The sequence below is a fragment of the Macrotis lagotis genome, chromosome 1, assembly GCF_037893015.1.
Source record: "Macrotis lagotis isolate mMagLag1 chromosome 1, bilby.v1.9.chrom.fasta, whole genome shotgun sequence".
In the NCBI taxonomy this organism is placed as follows: Eukaryota; Metazoa; Chordata; class Mammalia; order Peramelemorphia; family Peramelidae; genus Macrotis; species Macrotis lagotis.
Genome location: NC_133658.1, coordinates 854,192,045 through 854,210,617, shown reverse-complemented (window position 1 = coordinate 854,210,617; position 18,573 = coordinate 854,192,045). Strand labels below are relative to the sequence as shown.

General features: G+C 50.5%; 1 protein-coding gene across 13 annotated transcripts in view; it reads left to right on the top strand.

Annotated features, from left to right (window-relative positions):
• Positions 1-283: 283 nt before the first annotated feature.
• Positions 284-18,573, top strand: part of ADGRB2 (adhesion G protein-coupled receptor B2) — a 70,458-nt gene continuing 52,168 nt past the window's right edge. For 7 of the 13 annotated variants that reach the window (XM_074217674.1, XM_074217673.1, XM_074217675.1 and 4 more), the window contains exons 1-2: positions 285-395; positions 15,342-16,224. In XM_074217674.1, the coding sequence (XP_074073775.1) occupies positions 15,357-16,224 (868 nt within the window). In that variant the 5' untranslated portion in view covers positions 285-395; positions 15,342-15,356. Of the gene's footprint in view, positions 396-10,863; positions 11,332-15,341; positions 16,225-18,573 lie in introns of those variants that run through there. The other 6 variants (XM_074217669.1, XM_074217668.1, XM_074217677.1 and 3 more) reach the window with 4 other exon arrangements.

Sequence of the window (18,573 nt, the reverse complement as noted above, 5' to 3'; positions counted from 1 at the left end):
CGCGCGCTGCGGGCAGCGGAGCCCGGCTCCGGCGGCGGCTGTGGGGGGCGCGAGGCGGAGCGGGCGGCGGCCGCGGGCGAGGCGCGGGCCGGGGGCGCGGGCCGGGGGCCGAGGCATGCGGGCGCGCCGCGGGCGCGGGGCTGCGGGCGGCGGCGGCGGCGCTGCCCGCGGCCGGCCCGGCACTAGTTGCTGGCGCCCCGGGCGGCCGCGGCTCCTCGGGCTGCCCCGCCGGCTACCGGGCCCCGGGCCAGGGGGCGCCCCCCCCCGCCTCCGGCGCGCCGCGCCGCCCCGGCTCCGGTTGAGAGGAGAAGCCCCCCGCGCCCGGACCGGCCCCCCCGGCCTGATGGCCGCGCTGCGCCGTGGGGCCGCCCCCGACTGCTCCTGACGGCGACCAGGTGAGCGCGCGGCCCCGGGCCCGGCCCGGCCCGTCCGGCGGAGCCTCCTCGGAGCGCGGCGGGGCGGGCCGGGGCCGGGGGCCGGGGACCGGGGGCCGGGGGGCCGGGGGGCCGGGGGCCGGGGGCCGGGGGGCCGGGGGCCGGGGGGCCGGGGGGCCGGGGGGGCCGGGGGGCCGGGGGCCGGGGGGCCGGGGGGCCGGGGGGCCGGGGGGCCGGGGGGCCGGGGGGCCGGGGGCCGGGGGCCGGGGGGCCGGGGGGCCGGGGGGGCCGGGGGGCCGGGGGCCGCAGCTCGGGGCCGGGGGCCGGGGGGCCGGGGGGCCGGGGGGCCGGGGGGCCGGGGGCCGGGGGCCGGGGGCCGGGGGGCCGCAGCTCGGGGCCGGGGGCCGGGGGGCCGGGGGGGCCGGGGGGCCGGGGGCCGGGGCCCGCAGCTCGGGGCCGGGGGGCCGGGGGCCGGGGCCCGGGGCCCGGGCCAGGCCGCGCTCCCTGCGGGGGGCCGGCCGGGAACTTTGAGAGGCCCAGGCCGCCCCCGGCTCCGCGGGGCTGCTCTCTGGCGCCCCCCGCCGGGGGCCCGGGCCGCGGTGGCCCCCCTCCCTCCTCCGTCCTCTCTTTTCGGGGGGCCCGGGCGCCCCTTTCTGGAACTTGAGCCGCTCGCAGCAGGCTTAGCGCCGAGCACACCCTCGGAGGCTCCGGGCTGGAGTGCGCCCCGGGCGCCCGGGGGGCGCAGGGACCCACGTGGGCTGTCACCTCCCCTCTCCCCAGCACCACGCGCTCCCCCTTGGGAAGGGTCTCCTAGGTGTGCCCGTGGGTAAAGGCCTCATCTGGAGAGGCGGCGGGCACCCTTGGTGGGGGGCTCTCAGATTGGGGGAGCCCCCTCAGCCCCCCCGCCTAGATGGGGAGGTAACCACCTGCAGTGTGAGCCTAATTGGCACGGCGTCTTCCCATGCTCCCCCAGGCACTTTTAGGCCAGTGGGCAGAAATGCCCTCCAGAGAGTAGCTAGATCTGATGCCAACGAGAGGCGGGGAGAGTTCCCGAGGTAAGAGGAAGGACCTGGGGGTCTGGGAGACGTGCAGGTAGGTCCTAGGATACGGGGGAGAGTAGAGCCAGTGCACCCCAATGCCAGCCCCCTCCTCTCCGAGCTAAAGACAGAGTGTTCCTGGCAGGAAGGGGAATGGGGGGAGGGGTGGCCCTGGGGAGGGAGCCAGCCATTGGCAGGGCCTTTTCCTCATTCATCATTGCCCAGCTCTGGAAGGGGGGGAAGGGAAACCAGGCTCAGGGGGAGAGGACCAGGGACCCTTCGTTAGATTTCTTGCCCCTCTCTCTCCCCAATCTTTTAGTCTGGGAGGCGTTGGAAGGCGAAGGGAGAGGCTGGAAATGGGGCGGTAGTACACTAGGTCCCAGCTGGGCATTGCCCCCAAAGAGGGCCTTGTTCCGTTTGTCTGGTGTCTGGGATCTTGTCTGTCTAGTCTGGTTTACGGCTGAGACAAGCCCCCCTCACTGCCTTTGAGAGCCAGCTCTGAACTCACCCTCATTCTCAGATCACTTGCCCTTTCTTTCTGGATGGTCCTAGGCAGAGATATGGGTGGGGCATGAGTAGCCCCCTGCTCGGGCAGTTCTTTGGCCCCACCCAGGCAGATGTGGGAGCCTGGAGACCTTTTCTTGCCCCAAGTATGAATGGTTTCACAACCTTGAACTTGATCTCCGTGTGTCTGTGTGTGTGTGTGCGTGTGTGTGTGCGTGCGCGCGTGTGTGATGGGGAGGTGGGTGGTAGTTTGTGCTAAGTGCTTGGAGATCTTCAGATCAAAAATGAGATAAGAGAACTATTTAGGAGCATTATTCTGCCTATGTTGGTCATTCCCAGAGCTCCAGGTGGTGGTAGTGAAAGGAAATCTGAGTGTTGGATTGTTGGTGAATGGTATTGGATCAGTGTTGGTTCACTGATTACTCTGCTTGGGGTAGTGGGGGGGGGGGATGCCAATAGAAGAAACTGATATCCAGAAGGGACTGCTAAAGAACCTGGTCTGGGTGGAAAGGAGGTGCAGTTTTAGAATAAGGATGACTAGTGGGAATCATGTGGGAGGGGCTGTGAATGGCCTGGGTGAGGGTGGGAGAAAATGCCCACATAGCTTCCTGAGGATCCAGGATGGCTTGGGGGGGGAAGGGGGGAGAAGCTGAGAAGCCTTGAGTCTCAAGGGGCTCACAGGAAGGGACAGGACAGGTGTGGAAACAGTTACAGTAGGTTACAGTACCCTACAATAGGTTAGTGCAAGATTTGAACCCTGGCCAGGCCCTCCCCCCCCAGAGGCCTCTGAGGAGTGACTGTCCCTGCCAGGACCAGGCTAGAATGGGGGCTGTTGTGTCCTCCTGACCAGACCTTGAATGGTGACTTGTCTGGGGAGACATGGGCAGAGGTCTGGGTCAGGTGCCTGAGGCCCAGGAGCCACAAACCCAAGAGGAGCCCCTCCTAACTGCTCAGGGGTTTAGGGAAATCAGAGCCCAGGACTGAAGGACCTTCTCTCATCCTGGGGTGGGGTTGGGGGTATGTGGGGAGGAATGCTAAGGAAACCAATTTTCTAGCCCCCAACCCTGCCCCTCAAGACTAGAAGAACCAAAGGTTTCTTTTCATTTGTTCATGTAGCAGCAACGGCTGTTCCAAAGTTCTGGGGAGATGGGCTGGGCTGAATCACCGCCCCCCTTCCCCTGCCTCCTCCAGGCTGGCTCAGTACCCAGGCACCACCTGGGGCCCCGATGATGCACTCACTGGGCTCTTCCCTCTTTCCTATCTCTTCCCTTTCTCCCTTTTCCTCCTTCTGTTCCCTGGGCTGTATGTATATATGTGAGGAAGAGAAAAGCCAAATTCTTCCCTCTCTTCCTTGCCCTCCCCCCCAGTCACCAGAGGAAGGAGGAAAACTTATGAGGCTCCCTCACCCCCAAACATATACATCCAGGAGCTGTTGGAAAATAGGGGAGGAAGGCAGAAAGTATTTGGCCAGGGCAATGCCCATCTCAGGCACTTTCTTTGCCAAAACCTCAGATTTGGTTAATCTTGTGCTGCTTAGTGACACTGTCCAGGGATCTGTAGGGCCATATTCCTACCTGCTCCAAGATTGGGTGAGGACTCACAGAAGAGCCCAAAGGAGAGAAGGCAGAGAACCATAGGTGGGGGTGGTCAATTTTATGGGGCTCTGGCCAGGAGAGAATCCTAAGGCTGTCTGCCTCTGTCCTTTTCTACCAGGAAGCTACCACCTATTCCCTCATGCCTGGACAGTTATATAAGACAGGATTTTTGAGATCATTTAACCGTCTCATTTTATACATGGGGGAGCCCGAGACCTAGAGAGGGCAAGGGACTTATTCAAGGTCACACATTGAATGTGTCAGTGGCAGAGCCCAGGATTAGGCCCAGGGTCTTCTAACTTCGGGACATTTTCCCCAATACCTCATGGTAAACCTATCCTTTAGGGTGGGAAGCTGCTACTGAGGAAAGTAGGAAAGGATACTTGGAGACCGGACCTTCAAATGAACTGCTAAGGTCATTCTGAACTGGTTTTTTTTGGGGGGGGAGGGCAGGGCCTGGGTATTCTTGGCTTCCTTCCAGGATCCCTGGGGCCACAGGGCTCTCAGAAGGGAGCAGATCCTAGGTGCTTGGGCCATACCCTTGGACCTGTGAATAAGCAGACCAAGCCAGGTGGGAAGCCCCTTCTGTAATGGACTGTTTGGGAGGCCGAACATGAGTGACGGCTGGGCAAATTAGAACTGCCAGGTTGGTAAACGGTGTGGACGTTCTTCCCGCTACGTTTCCCTTCATATCTTCCATCAGGCCCACCCGACACCAGTCTGCATTTTACAGACACTCTCATCCTCTCCAGCCCAGACCCTTGGGAAGGGCTACCAACTTAGCAGGACTCCATCACGAGCTATCTTTTTTTCTGCCCTCACCGGCCCAAGGGAACCCGAGCCACCCTTAGAGGACCCTGCCTTCTTCCTTGGCTCACTTGTCCCTCAGTTTCCTATGTCCAACTGAGGTCTAGCATTCATCTTTCTCATTTCTAGGTTTGCTCCTGGGGCTCAAGAGGACATGGGTTCTAAGGGGCAAATCTTTGTAGAATGGCAGGCACCTTCAGAGTTACCTCTGAGGCCCTGACCTTGAGGATGAGGAAGGGACTGAACAAAGGCTGACGACTCAGTTTCTGGCTCTTAGGGGCTAGACCTCAAAGAGTCTTTAGAGATAGTGTAATCTGCCCCCCTCATTTTATAGGGCAGGCCCTTACTTTGTATCTTTAGTGTCCAGTATAGAGAAGACACTAAGTGAAGACTTGTTGATTGGTTGATACAGAGAAGGAAATTGAAATTCAGAAGAAGTAGAAATGACTTAGCCAAGGTCACAAAGAGAGACTACAGTGTGTGTGTGTGTGTGTGTGTGTGTGTGTGTGTGTGTGTGTGTGTGTGTGTAAAATAGCTTTTGATTGTAATAGTGTTGGACAGCCAGGTTTTGCTACTGAAATTGGGAGTCTCTACTGAGCCCTATAAGCTGTGATTTGGGGAACCTACTGTATCTCCCAGTTACATTGGGAATAAAATATACCTTCCTCAGTTTGTCATCTTAAAGTTCTTCATAATCAGACCATAGCCTGTCTTTTCAGGCTTATTTCCTGAAATCCACATTTGGCCAATCTATATTACATCTTCACTGGGCTGCCTATTTGTCCTCCAACTCATCATTTTATTACCTCTGCCCCCTTTTCAGTTGTTCACAGGTGCCTGTAGGAGACTCCTTCCTCCCTCACCTTTACTGTCTAGGCTTTATGGCTTCATTCAGCACTCATTTCATTCTACCTTTCACTGTAGTAAACTTCCCAATCTTGCCTTATTTATTTAAAAAAATGAATTTATATTGCTAGCTAATAATTTCTTTGTTTTCTTTTTAACATCAGCATCATTTCCAAAAGTATCTTTCTTCCTTTCCCTCTCCAGGCAACCATCCTTTGTAACACAGAATTAAAAAAAGAGACAAATTAGTCCAGCAAAATGAATGTATTTCTCAACTAAATCTGATAGAATTCCCAATATTCCATGACCAGGAACCCCCCCCCCCCAAAGGGGATGATAGAATCCTGGTGCACTCGTCCCCCACAAGCCTGACAACACTACCTTGAACACCTTCATTGAGACTCTAAAACAGGGGCCTATCATGTAGTTTGAGTATAGCAGATGGGTGACCTAAGATAAGACCAGACTAGAGAAGAATGGCTTCACCTTCATCTCATCTTAGAAAGTGCTCCAATCTGTGTCACTGGCCTCCTGGCTGGTCCATGAACAAGAAACTCCATCTATCTGTTCCAGTTCCAGGCATTCTTGCTGGCTGTCCCCCAGGGGCCTGGAAAGCACTCTCTCTCTCTCTCTCTCTCTCTCTCTCTTTTTCTCTCTTGTCATCTCAGCCTACTGACCTTTCTGACTTCTTTTAAATAACAACTAAAAATCTGATCTTCTCTAGGAAGTCTTCCCCAACTCCTCTTCATTCTAGTGCCTTCCTATTTTTCCTATATGTAACTTGTCTGTAGGTAATTATTTACTTGTTAGTTATATTTATTAACTTGTAATGGGGAAATTCCCCCTACCCCATTAGACTGTGAGCTCCTTGAGGGCAGGGACTGTTACCTTGATTTTTATCCACAATGTCTAACACTCAGTAGGTATTTGTTGCCTGACCACATCTCTCTATGCTGGGCCATTCTACCCATTGTACCAATCCTGTTACCTCAGCTGAGATCTTCAGGGAAGAAGCTTGCTCTTCATTCTGTAAAAGCCTGCTCCTCCCAGACTAGGGCATTCCCGTCTCATCATAGTGGAATGAATTCTGGGCTTCTTTTCAAGAGACCTAGGGTTTCAGACCCAACTCTGCCAGTAACCTGCTATGAAAGCTTGGGAAATTCCCTTCTCCTCTTTGACCTCAGTTTCCCCAATCTGTAGAATGAGAGTTATGTAAAATGGTCTTCAAGGTTTTTCTCATACTTCTAGAGTGCTCTAGGGTTAACAACTGTCATCCAGTGCCCCAGTAAATTTTAGTAATGCAATTAAATATCCCCATTTTACAGAGAAGGAGACTGAAGATCAAAAGGGGTAGGTGGATTCTTCCATTTCTCTTTGTAGTAGAGAGGCTTCAGGGTAGTGGTAGCCTTGGGAGGGAGGGAGGGAATCAGGAAAGCCAGAGAGCATTTGGATAGTGTTGTGCATTGGAATCAATAGCAGAGAAAAATAGAGAGATGGGAGGGGAACATAGAGGGGAGGGGAAGAAAAGAGGGAAGTGAGGAGTTGCAGAGAAGGGGGAATTCAGAGGTAGGCCTTTAGTAGCCAGAAGCAGAGATCCCCTGAGGGTCTGAGCAGGGCAAGCTGTTTCAGTTGTACCAGCTAGTTTGGAGGCCAGCTCTCCAATGCTGGAGGACAGAGGCTTGCATTTTGTGGGAGGTTCCAGGGGTATCCTCATCTTGGGGAATGGAATTCTAAGAATTGAAGGGGAACTTAGAAACCTTATGGTTCCAACCCCTTTCATTTTACAGATGAAGAAACTAAGGTTCAAACAGGTTCAGCAAGGTCCCAAATGGCAAATGACAAAGCTGGAATGGGAAGGCAACTCCCATTAGTCCAATTCAATGTTCTTTCCAACAAATGAATCTGATTCCTGCCAAAACCTGCTGGTGTACCCTAGGGTATAGGGCAAGGCCCTCCTCACCTCCCTCCCCAGGATAAGGGGAGAGTTGAGCTGTGGGGCCCAGATTGATAGAAGGGATGGACACAATCTTCTTGATAGCAGGGAGTCTTTTGTTCTCAGTTTTGATTTCCCAGAGGCATCAGAACTGACCCAAGGCTGGCCTCAGGGGCAGCCGCACCTCTTTTCCCACTTTGGTGCCCTTGGAGTGGCATTTCAATCCAAAGAAACTGTGCTATTTTCATGTCACATCCACACACTGTTGATGTACGTCAAGGCTGTGGCCTAGGCCCCTTTTTCTCTCTGTATTTACTTACTTGCTCTTATCACTTCCCATGGGTTTAATTGTCACTTCTACCAAGATGACCCCAGATGGATACATCCAGTCTTAGTTTTCCATCTGAGCTCTAGCCCTGCATTCCCAAGTACCTCTTGGACATACGTCTTCCTGTCTCAAGTCTCTTTACACTCCAACCAATTTTCCAATCAGCCATCCAAGTTATTTTCCTAAAGTCTAGGTCTGTCTGAATAACTTAACCCTTGCCCCCACCCCCATCTCAGTAAACTCCTGTGGTCTAAAATGATATTTAAATTAATCTTTTAAGTATTTAAAACCCTTCATACTTTGATCCTTTTACAAACTAGGCAGCTAAGGGGATAACAGGAGATGGAATGCTGAGTTTAGAGTCAGGAAGACCTGAATTCAAATCCTGCCTCATTAACGAACTAGCTGGGTGAACCCAGACAAGTCACTTAACCCTGTTTGCCTCAGTTTCCTCAACTGTAAAATGGGGATAATAATAATAATAGGATTGTTATGAGGATCAAATGAGATAATGTATTTGTAAATTTTTTGTAACATGGCTGGCACATGGTGGACACCATTTAATGGTTGTTCCTTCACTCCCCCTCTGAGCACTCTGTGGTCCCAGCTAGGGTTCCATAAACATATACGCCTCTCAGTTTCCCATGTTGCTGTAGGACTTCACCACCCCCTTGTTACTGAAGGCCTTTCCAATCCATTTCTCATTATCAGTGTTTTCCCACCCTCCACTTCCAAGTTTCACGTTGTTTTATACTGTATCTTATCTCTGCATTTACTATGTATGTGTTGTTTCTCTCTTTAAAGAGTAAGCTACTGTTTTTGCTTTTTTCTTTGTATCCCCAGCCTTAGAGCAGTCTGGTAAACAGTAAGTGCTTAATAAATCTTTGATTGAACTGAGGGCCTGAGTCTTTCTGTCTTCTACCTTAGCAAGGACTTTAAGGGCTCATGCTACAGAAGGAGGGATTGCCTAGAAGGCTAGAATGCTAGGAAGAACTTACTTAGCATTATGGGGCCCTCCATCAAATTTGGGCTCACCTCTTTGCCCAGAGCAGAATTATGGGTGGGATCAGATCTAGGCTTTCTCTGCTCCAGGCTCTAAAGCCCTGGAAGATACAGAAGCAGGATTTTGTTCTATTTGTCTTCCTTTTAAGAGGTAGGGGGGACTTGGGGGCCAAGGGTGGGAATGGAGAAGCCTCTTCCCCTCCCCCCTAGAGTGGGTTGACTGGCTGGCTGAGGGGGCTGCCTGGTGTGCTGGGAACCTCCTGCGGCCCACAAGAAAAGGCATGGCTAATGAGAGCTTGCAGGGTTGATCAATTATCCATCATTGGCCCGTGCCCTCCCTAGCTCTGCTCCGGCTGCCTGCCTGCCCCCCATAGGAACACATGGGAGGGAGGAATGAATCTTACTCAGAGCCCCAAACCTCCTCTGCCTGCTCAATTTCTACACAGCATCCCTCAGAAACCCCGGAGTGAGCCTGTGTGTGGATAAGGATATATCTATGTCTATAGATACATGTGTGAGTTGGGGTGGGGGGAGGCACTCTTGCACCCCATTCTCAGTGGGGGGAGGGGAGGACCTGTCACAGCGCTGCCTCCCCCGTTCTCTCTCCTCTCCTTCCCTCCCTCTCTTTCTCCTTTCCTCCCCTCCCTCCCCCCTTCCTTGTCTCTTTTCCTCTGCTGAGCCTGGAAGCCGCAGCCTGAATTTTGCAACCTGCTTAAAAATAATTGGGGGCAGTGGGGGGATTGGACGTCACTCATCTGCTATTTACCTAGTGCCTGACTGCAAGCCTGGCACCTCATGAAGGCTGGGTTGGGACTGGGCTGGAGAAGCTCAGGGCCCTGACTCAGGTGTTGGGAGGGGGCAAGGGAGCATATCCAGGTCCCTTGCTGGTGATTGAGGAAGACTCAGTCCTATCTCTATGAAATGCATTGTGTGAGGAAGCCTAGATGTATGGGGGCCCCACCCTCTTCTCTTCTCCTAAGAAGGTTGAATGTCACAGACTGAATCTTCAGAAGTGATGGTGGGGGTTTACAGACTCATATACACCCTCCCATCCAGGTTTCCTCCTCATCAGTGGCCTCAAGTTGGTGATGTGACTGGGCTGGAAGGGTAGTTGGCTCAGTGGGATTTGAGTTTGCCTTTCCACAGGACTGGAAAATGGATCTGGGTAGGATGACTTATCAGAGTCTAGGAGGTGGTACTGGGGAAAAAAAATCTGTGACTGGTTTAGGATTATAGAATATGGGTTTAGGATTCTCTTTGGGTCATATTCTATGTATAAAATAGCAAGAATGTAAGTTCTCTTAGGTAGAAAGGACCTCTGAGTCTACTGGTGTTTAATGTAGTAAATTGGTTTGGGGATAATGATTTGTGGGACTTAGAATATAATTCAGAGGTAAAAGTTCAGAGTGTGGAGGTTAGGTTATAGTTTGTGGAATTGGGAATATTGGGTGTGGGGTTATTATATTCTAAATGGACTTGGGAATATGTCTGAGGATTGAAATATGGAAGATTTGGGCTTGGGGGTAATATGGAGCTACAAGGATGGCAGATAGAATGGGAGCTGTATTGGGGGCAGGAAGTTAAGAATCCAGCCTGTGAGCTAAGGGGGAACTTGTGACTCTGGGAGAAGAAGGACTTTCACTTTTTGAAATTGTAGGTGATCCCCATGTTGGCCACTAGGCTGTAGGCCTTGGTTTTCTGATCAGTCTGAGCCAAACATACAGAAGAAGTGGGCATCTCTGGCAAAAAACTCTGGGGAGAAGAACAATTAGCCAGTACCTCAACCACCCTTCTATTTACACTTCAATTTCCAAAGCTAATTGTCAGTTTGCTTAAGGCTGGTATCCTGCAGGGATCCAAGGTGTGAGCACATCTGCCTGTAGTCTTTAGCCAGACTACAAATGGGAGACTTGAGAAATCTAGATCTCCTGAGTAGTCCAGTACAGATTCAGTTATTACTGAGCATGGCTTCTAGTTAAGCCCCCTAGCCACAAGCTTAGGTGCTTGCTTGAAGGCAGAGTTGGGGCTATCATTATAGTCTTTTTAGGGCTAGAAGGGATCTTAAAGGTGTTCAAGTCCATCTCCCCTCATTTTACTGATGGAGAAACTGGGACACAGGGATGGGCAGTCCCATGGCCAATAATCAGCAGGGTCAGTAAAAGCTAGGTGTCCTGGCCCTCCTCCCCCTCCCCACTAGAGTTTCTTGCTCTCTCTTTGGACCAAACTGTGGCATGTCTTAGAATGTTTTTTGTTGCTTTGGGTATTGTCTTATAGATGCCCAAGGCAGAGGCCACTATGAAATTCAGGGGAGTGTGGAAACTGGTCTGAAGAGCTCACTGTTAAGTTTTCAGTGTTCTAATAAATCCAGTGGTAGCCCTGGACTGTGGTGAGAGCCAAAGCTTTAGAACAGTTAGACCTTGAGAGGGAGTGGCTACCTCCCCCCATCCAAAGGGGATATCCCCCTTGGAAGTCTTTAGGTAGAGACTGGAAGACCACCTATCCACTGTGTTAGGGTGGTGATTCCTTTCATGTAAGGATGACTTCCAGTTCAGAAATTCCATACTTCTGTAGCCTGGGTTCAGGTCATTCCTCTGACTCTTGACCTTAAACAAATGGCTTTATCTCCTTGGTCCTTATTTAACTCATCTGTAAGCTAAGAGGGTTGGTCTCTGAAGGCCCTTCAGATCTTAAATCTTTAAGTCTGTGATTAATTAGTCTTTTTGCACAGAATCAGAACCTGAGGCCCAGAGACAGGAAGCCATCTCTTCTCAGTCATTCAGCCCAGAAGTCAGTAGAAGAGTCCCTTGGTCTCACACTCAGTCCAGGTCTCCTGTTTCACAGCTGTGGGACAGAGAGATAGGGAAGCCACCTTGGAAGTTTGTCATGGCCTTGGCACTGACCAGAGGTGAGAGGAGTACCTTCTTTTCTCCTGCTTTTGGGCCTTCTGAAGCCACTGTCACTCATCCCCTCTTCAGTTTTTCTGTTTTTTTTGCTATTTGGATGTGGGTGTGGGTGCCTGTGCCAGAGGGTCTGCCTTAGATCATCAGCTCCTGCCCTCCTCGTGAGGGACTGAATGTAATCAATCGACTAACTGGTACTTGAACACCTACTGTGCAAATAAGTGGGTGCTCAGAGCTTTAGGGCTATAGAAGCATAGGATACAGTCCCTGGGCTCACAATCTATTTGGGGAGAGGAGACTCACACACATAAAGCAATTATGGAGTAGTACAAGACAGTCTATAATTAAGTGGTAAATTGTGTGGTACAGGCTACAAATGCTTTAGGAATCAGCAGGGGATAGAAGGGGCAACCAGCGAAGGTTCAACTTCCCAGAGGATCATGGACTTGGGCTGGGCCTGGAAGAATGTGAGTGTTCTTGAATGGACTGAAGCTGTTTTCAGGCCAGAGGAGGACAGGGGCCGGGGGAAATAGTGAGGCCTTGTGATTTTGTCAGAAAATACTGGATTTGGAGTGAGGAGAGAATTGGGTTTGAATTCCAATTTGTATGACACCTAGCAGATCAAATTCTTTGAGTCTTCTTAGTTCTTTAATTCATAAAATAGGGACTCTAACCTACCTTCTGGGTTACTTATTGTAATATAAGGTAATATATGTAATAGAAATATAATATCTTTTATCATTGTAATTTATATTTATGTAAATTGTGATAATTTACAATTTGTTATATTACAAATATGTAAATATATACATGTAAAATATATATTTATTAAAATTTATAATAAATTATAAATGATAATAATTATATATTATATTACATACATGTATATACACAGATATGTATGCAATGCATATATATATTATAAGTTATGATAAATTGTAAATTGTTATAATTTATGTAAAGTTTTCAAAGTGCTTTTACATGGATTATTTCATGGAGATAGGTGGCTTTTATTGCACCCATTTTACGAATGAGGAAATGGAGGCAGATAGAGGTTAAGTGATTTATCCTCCCAGTATGTAATAGTGTGTAATACTGGATTTGAAATCTCTGCCTTTAGGCCTAGTACTCTGCAGTAAATGAACTGTTATGAGTTCAACAGCAAGGGAAGGATTCTATTCCACCAACATTTCATAAAGTCACAGGAGCATGTACAGAGCAATGTGCCTGGTCTCAGGGAAGGTACAGTATTAAAGAAGACATCGTCCCTGCCTTCATGGTACTCACAGTATGATAGTGAAATGAGATTACAGCTGTGTTGACTATTGAGTCAAAAAGGTCCATACCTGGGGTGGGGGATGGGGAGGGGTAAAAGGGAAGGGAGGTGAGGGAGGAGAAGGTGGCTATTGATGGGGAGGACCAGAGGAAAAAGTTCTCCTGGGAAGTTGTCAATGGAGAGGCCTTTTTAGGGATGGGTAAGGATTCTCTTGACAAAGAGATGAAGGGTGACATCAAAGAAATTTAGGTGTAGAAAAAGAAAATGGATTGGTTGCATGATGAGACTGAGGGCCGATTGCTGGGCAGACCATGTTTCACTTGGGTCTCTTTTTAATGTCAAGGAAAATCCGGGAACCTGTTGTGTTAACCTTCTGAAAATCACATGAGATGGGCAGGTATCTCTGTCTCTGTCTCTGTCTTTCTATATCTGTCTGTCTATCTCTCACTGTCTCTCTGTTTCTGTGTCTGTATCTCTCTGTTTCTTTGTGTCTCTCTGGCTCTATCTATCTCTCTATACTTGTCTGTCTGTTTGTCTCCCCCCCAGCTATCTATAATCTTCATGGTTAGAGGGAGATACCCACAGGCTAGATAACACCCATCCATCCAACTTGGAGCCTATTTATTTACTTACCTGTTTACAAATTGTTTTCTCCCACTAATAATAATGTTTACATTTATAAAGCACTTACCAGGTGCCAGACACTGTGCGAAGTGCTTCACAATGATCACATTTAGTGCTTACAAGGAGCCAATCCAAGAAACATTTATTAAGCACCTACTGGGTATCAGATACTGTGCTAAACTCTTTACAATTTTTATCTCATTGGATCTTCTCAACAACCTGGGGAGGTCAGGGCTAATATACACATTTTACAAATGAGGAAACTGAGACAAACAAGACATTTAGTGACTTGTCTAGGGTCACACAGCTAGTCAAAATCTGAAGCAGTATTTGAACTCAGGTCTTCCCAACTCCAGTTCTAGCACTCCAATTGCTGTGTCACTAACTACAAACTCCTTGAGGACAAGAACTAACTTTTTTTTTTTTTTGTCTATCTCTGGTTCCTAGAACTGTGTCTGGCACATGGTGGGTCATAGGACCATAGATTTAGAGCTAGAAAGAAGCTTAGAGATCTGACCAGATGGCTTTTCCTCTCAGGATCTCAGGAGCTGACTCTATACAATAGGAATAATCTTTGATTCTTTGGATCATAGAAAGGAAGATGGAAGGGACCTTTGAAGCCATTTCACTAAACTCTTTTATGTTACAGATGAAAACACTGAGGACCAGGAAGGTCAACCCGCCCTCCAACCCCCCCCCCCCTTTACATTTTATAGACGAGGGAAAAATGATGACAGAGGTTAAGTGATTTACCTTAACCCAGGGGCAGAACCATGATTCCCACTCAGGTCCTAGGACTGCCTAGTCCCTAAAAATGGATCCCATCTCTATGTCCCATGAGGTTTTTTTTTTTTAGGTTTTGGCAAGGCAATAGGGTTAAGTGGCTTGCCGAAGGCCACACAGCTGGGTAATTATTAAGTGCCTGAGGCTGGATTTGAACTCAGGTCCTCCTGACTCCAGGGGCTGTGCTCTATTCACTGCACCACCTAGCTACCCCTCCATTGAGGTTTTGATGAACTGTTTTCCTCCCAATAAGTCTGTGAGGTGAACAGTACAAGTGTTATTGCCCATATTTATAGATACGGAAAGTGAGGTTTGAGAGAGAGCGATTAACCTACACTCATTCAATTCTGAAGTGCTAAAACAAGATGATTAATAAATGTTTGTTGATGTAAATTGAAGGATTCTCCTGCCCCACATACTCTAGGGAACTGCAGGGGCAAAGGTCAGTGAGGAATCTGGCTGGTTTAGAATATATGGCATACATCAAGGCATAGTGCAGCCAATATCAGACATAGGAATTTGAACTAGAAGCAATAAGGAGCCACTGAGGATGCTTGAGTGGAGGAGTAATGTGACCGCTTCAGTGTTTGAGAAAGATTTATTTTGGCAACTAGATTGCTAAAACTTTTATTGAGGGTTTATTATGTGCTGGGTACTGTGCTAAGGCTGGGGATTCAAAGAGAACAAACAAGACAGTTCCTACCCTCAAAGAGCTTACAGTGTGATGGAGGATATTAAACATACAAGGAGGAAAAATCTAGAGAGTGAGTGTTTATGTATGAGACTACCCCTGAAATGATGGCTTGGGCTAGATGTTCAGCAATGTAGAAAGCAGGCCCCAGGGAAGAGGCATCTCTAGGTGGGGAAGGCTGCTGCTGAGGAGGTAATTGTGGTGAAGGTATTGAAGGAGATGGTAGAGGAGGTGGTAGTGGTGGTTGAAGTGATGATGGAGGTGATAGAGGAGGTAATGGATGAGGTGGTAGTGGTGGAGATGATGGAAGTGATGGTGGTGGTGGTGGTGGTGAAGGTAAGGAGGTGGTTGTTGAGGTAGAGGAGGTAGTAATGGAGAAGGTGATAGTGATGGAGGTGATAGAAGTGGTGGTGGAGGAGGTGGTAGTGGTGGAGGTGATGGAAAAAGTGGGGGAGGAGGTATTGGAAGTGGTGGAGATGGTGGAGGTGGTATTGGAGGAGAAAGTCAGTGGTGGAGGAATCTGAACCATTGATGCTGAAAAGGATGGATTGTGTGAACATGTTTGAGGGGGGCTGGGAGTGGGACAGGAGAAGTTCAGTGTTGGAAATGATGCTGATCCACTGACCTCCAATCTCTTGCAGGGCAAGTGACATAGGATGACCCCGGCCTGTCCCCTCTTACTGTCTGCGATTCTGTCCCTGCGCCTCACTGCAGCCTTTGACCCTGCCCCCAGCGCCTGCTCGGCCTTGGCCTCGGGAGTCCTCTACGGGGCCTTCTCCCTTCAGGACCTCTTTCCCACCATCGCCTCGGGCTGTTCCTGGACCCTGGAGAACCCAGACCCCACCAAGTACTCCCTCTACTTGCGTTTTAATCGCCAGGACCAGGTGTGTGCCCACTTCTCGCCCAGGCTGCTGCCCTTGGATCACTACCTGGCCAACTTCACTTGCCTCCGCCAGGCCCCGGAGCAGGAGCAGGAACAGGAGCAGGAAACGGAGCCAGAGCAGGAGCCCGAGCAGGAGCAGGCGCAGGAGCAGGAGCAGGTCGCAGCAGCAGCAGCAGCCCAGGCTGGACTGCGGCAGGAGGAGGAAGAGGTGGGGGGTGGCCTGGAGCTGTGCCAAGGTTCCAACCCCTTTACCTTTCTTCATTTTGACAAGAATTTTGTACAGCTCTGCCTCACGGCGGAGCCCTGGGAGGCACCCCGCTTGCTGGCACCCTCGGCCTTGGAGTTCCGCTTTGTGGAGGTGTTGCTTATCAATAACAACAATTCGAGCCAGTTCACCTGTGGGGTACTGTGCCGTTGGGGCCAGGAGTGTGGGCGGGCCGCAGGCCGGGCCTGTGGCATTTCTCAACCAGGCTGCAGCTGCCAGGGGGAGGAGGCTGCGCCCCCGGGCCCTCCAGCCACTGCTCCTGCCCCGCCCCGCAGTCAGACCCTCTCCAATGCCCTGGTACCAGGGAGCCCTCCGGGGGAGGCTGACCTACACGCAGGCAGCAGTAATGACCTCTTCCCACCTGAGATAAGATATGGTGAGTTTGCTTCCAACTCTGGAGAAAGGAGCTTCAGAGTCTGGTGGATGGAGTGGGGTTTACATGTACATAAGGATCTGGATGTCCATATAGTACATACAGGCTCCTGAAGCCTGTACAGAAGGATCCCCTTTCCCCCATGCCACTTTGACCTTACAGACTAGTTGGTGATCCTGTTAACTCCTACCTGGGAAAAGATGGATCAAGAAAGGTAGAGAGAAGTATATTGTGGGGGGAGGGAGACTGGGCCACAGAGATGGGAGTAGGGGGCAAAGATTGGGCCTCAGAGAGGAGTGTGAGGAGGTCTAAGACTAAGGTGCATGGAGAGAAGAATGGGATAAATTAGGGCATAGAGGAGAGTACAGGAGGGCGGGGAGACTGAAGTAGAGAGACAATAGGATACTGGGACATGAGGAGGAGGGGTAGATGAGACTAGAGGAGTCAGGAATAGATCTGGTCAGAGAAAAAGGAGACTTAGAGGTAGAGAAGGGAGGAGGGCTTGATCAAACCAAAGGAAGGAGAGAAAGCAGGGAACCCTGAAGGCTGTTAGTGAAGGAGGAAGCTGCAGGATAGATGTGGAGGAGAGGGTTGAGGCAGAGAGAGAGAGAGAGAGAGAGAGAGAGAGAGAGAGAGAGAGAGAGAGAGAGAGGAAGAGAGAGTAGAAGAGATAGAGACAGAGAAAGTGAAAGAGACAGAGGGAGAAAGACAGTGAAAGAGAAAAAAGAGAGACAGAAAGAGAGGAGAAAGAAAAAAGAGGGAGAGAGGGAGGGAGGAAGAGAAGGACAAACATAAAGAGAAATTGAGAGAAAGAGATAGAAACAGACAGAGATCAAGGGCAGCAGAGAAGCGGACACAATTTAGAAGGGGCTGGGCCCTCCTGGTGCCCTCTGGGGATTAAGTGTAGTTCTGATGAGGGTGGGTTTGGGGTTTGGGGTTTGGGTTCTGGGCAAGGCCCTTCTCTACTTTTTGCTCACTGGCCCCTGGAGCATCCTTGCTCCTTGTCACCAGAGGTTTATTTGGGCTCTCCTTTATTCCAAGCTTTCCAAACCCCTCAGCTGGGACTGAGAACAGACCCTTTGGGGGATGAGGGCCTGGGGCCTGGGGGAGTCAGTCATACTGTGTCACCCCATGCACTTGTCTCTCAGTTGACATCAGAGGCAATCTGGCAGGAGGGAGGAGGGGCCAAGCTAAGCATGCCCACATATATATTAATTTGTTTTAAGGGTCCATGGGAGCTGCCCAGGACCTCCAAAAATTCAGAGCTTTACCCCTGTTCCCAGAACCTGAAGAAAACTCTGGACTTCTTGTAAACTTCAGTTAGTGACCCTCATCTGAATGGGGGCCCAGGCATCCTGCTTTCCCATTGCAGAGGACTGGCAGCAGCAGTTACCTCTAGGTTGCTGAGTCAGGGTTTTGCTGCGGGCAAAACCCCCTCTCCTCCCCTCCCTCCCCTTTCTTTCTCCAGGCTTCTCTGCTCCTGTGAATTGTCCCCAGTCCCTGAGGCAGCCTTGACTAAGCCTTTTACGAGGGATCAGCAGCAAGTGAAGGGAGGCGAGGACTGATTGGTTTGCAGGGCATGTTTCTCTATGTTGCTCGCCAGCCCAGGACCCTAGGTTTTCCCCAGCCTTTGTATTCTGGCACTCCCTGGTTCTCCCATCCAGAATTCACAGGTCCAGGTGGTCTGGGGAGTGTCTCCTTTCACTTTCATCTTCTCTGCCCCTTGCCCTGGTGGAGAGGGCTGCAAACTGGAAGTCAGGAGACCTGGGTTCCAACCCCCAGTTCTGTTCACATGACCTTTGGCAATTTCCATCCTTTTCTGGGCCTGTTTTCTTCCTCTGTAAAATGAGGGGGGGGGGTTGTACAAATGGCTTTTGGGGTCCCTTCTAAAGCCAAGGACCTAAATGAACCTCAATTTCTTCTTCTGTATATTGGGAGATGCTTGAGTTCATCTATATGACAAAAGTTTATTTTCCTCTTAGGGGCAAAGGGATTGTTGTGATTACCATGTCCTCTGACCTAGGAACTGGGAGGGAGCTCCAAGGTTTCCAGTTCACCTCTCCCTGTCACCACTCTAGAACAGAGGAAGTTTGGGGACCACCTTATTGTTCTCAGGCTCCCTTTAGCTCCCAGGACCACAGGGGCAGGACCCTAGAGCTACTGATAGAACAGTCTCAGGTCTTGGACATCTGGATTGCTGTGGCTTCCAGATCAGGAAGGCAGGGGCACCCTTGGGTAGGTTATAGATGCTTACTGTACACAGGAAACCTGGTGTGGGGGGGAGCTGGGACCTCAGATTTAGTGCCTTCGGGAGGAAATTGAATTTCGTTTCTTTGTTGAACATAACCAAGG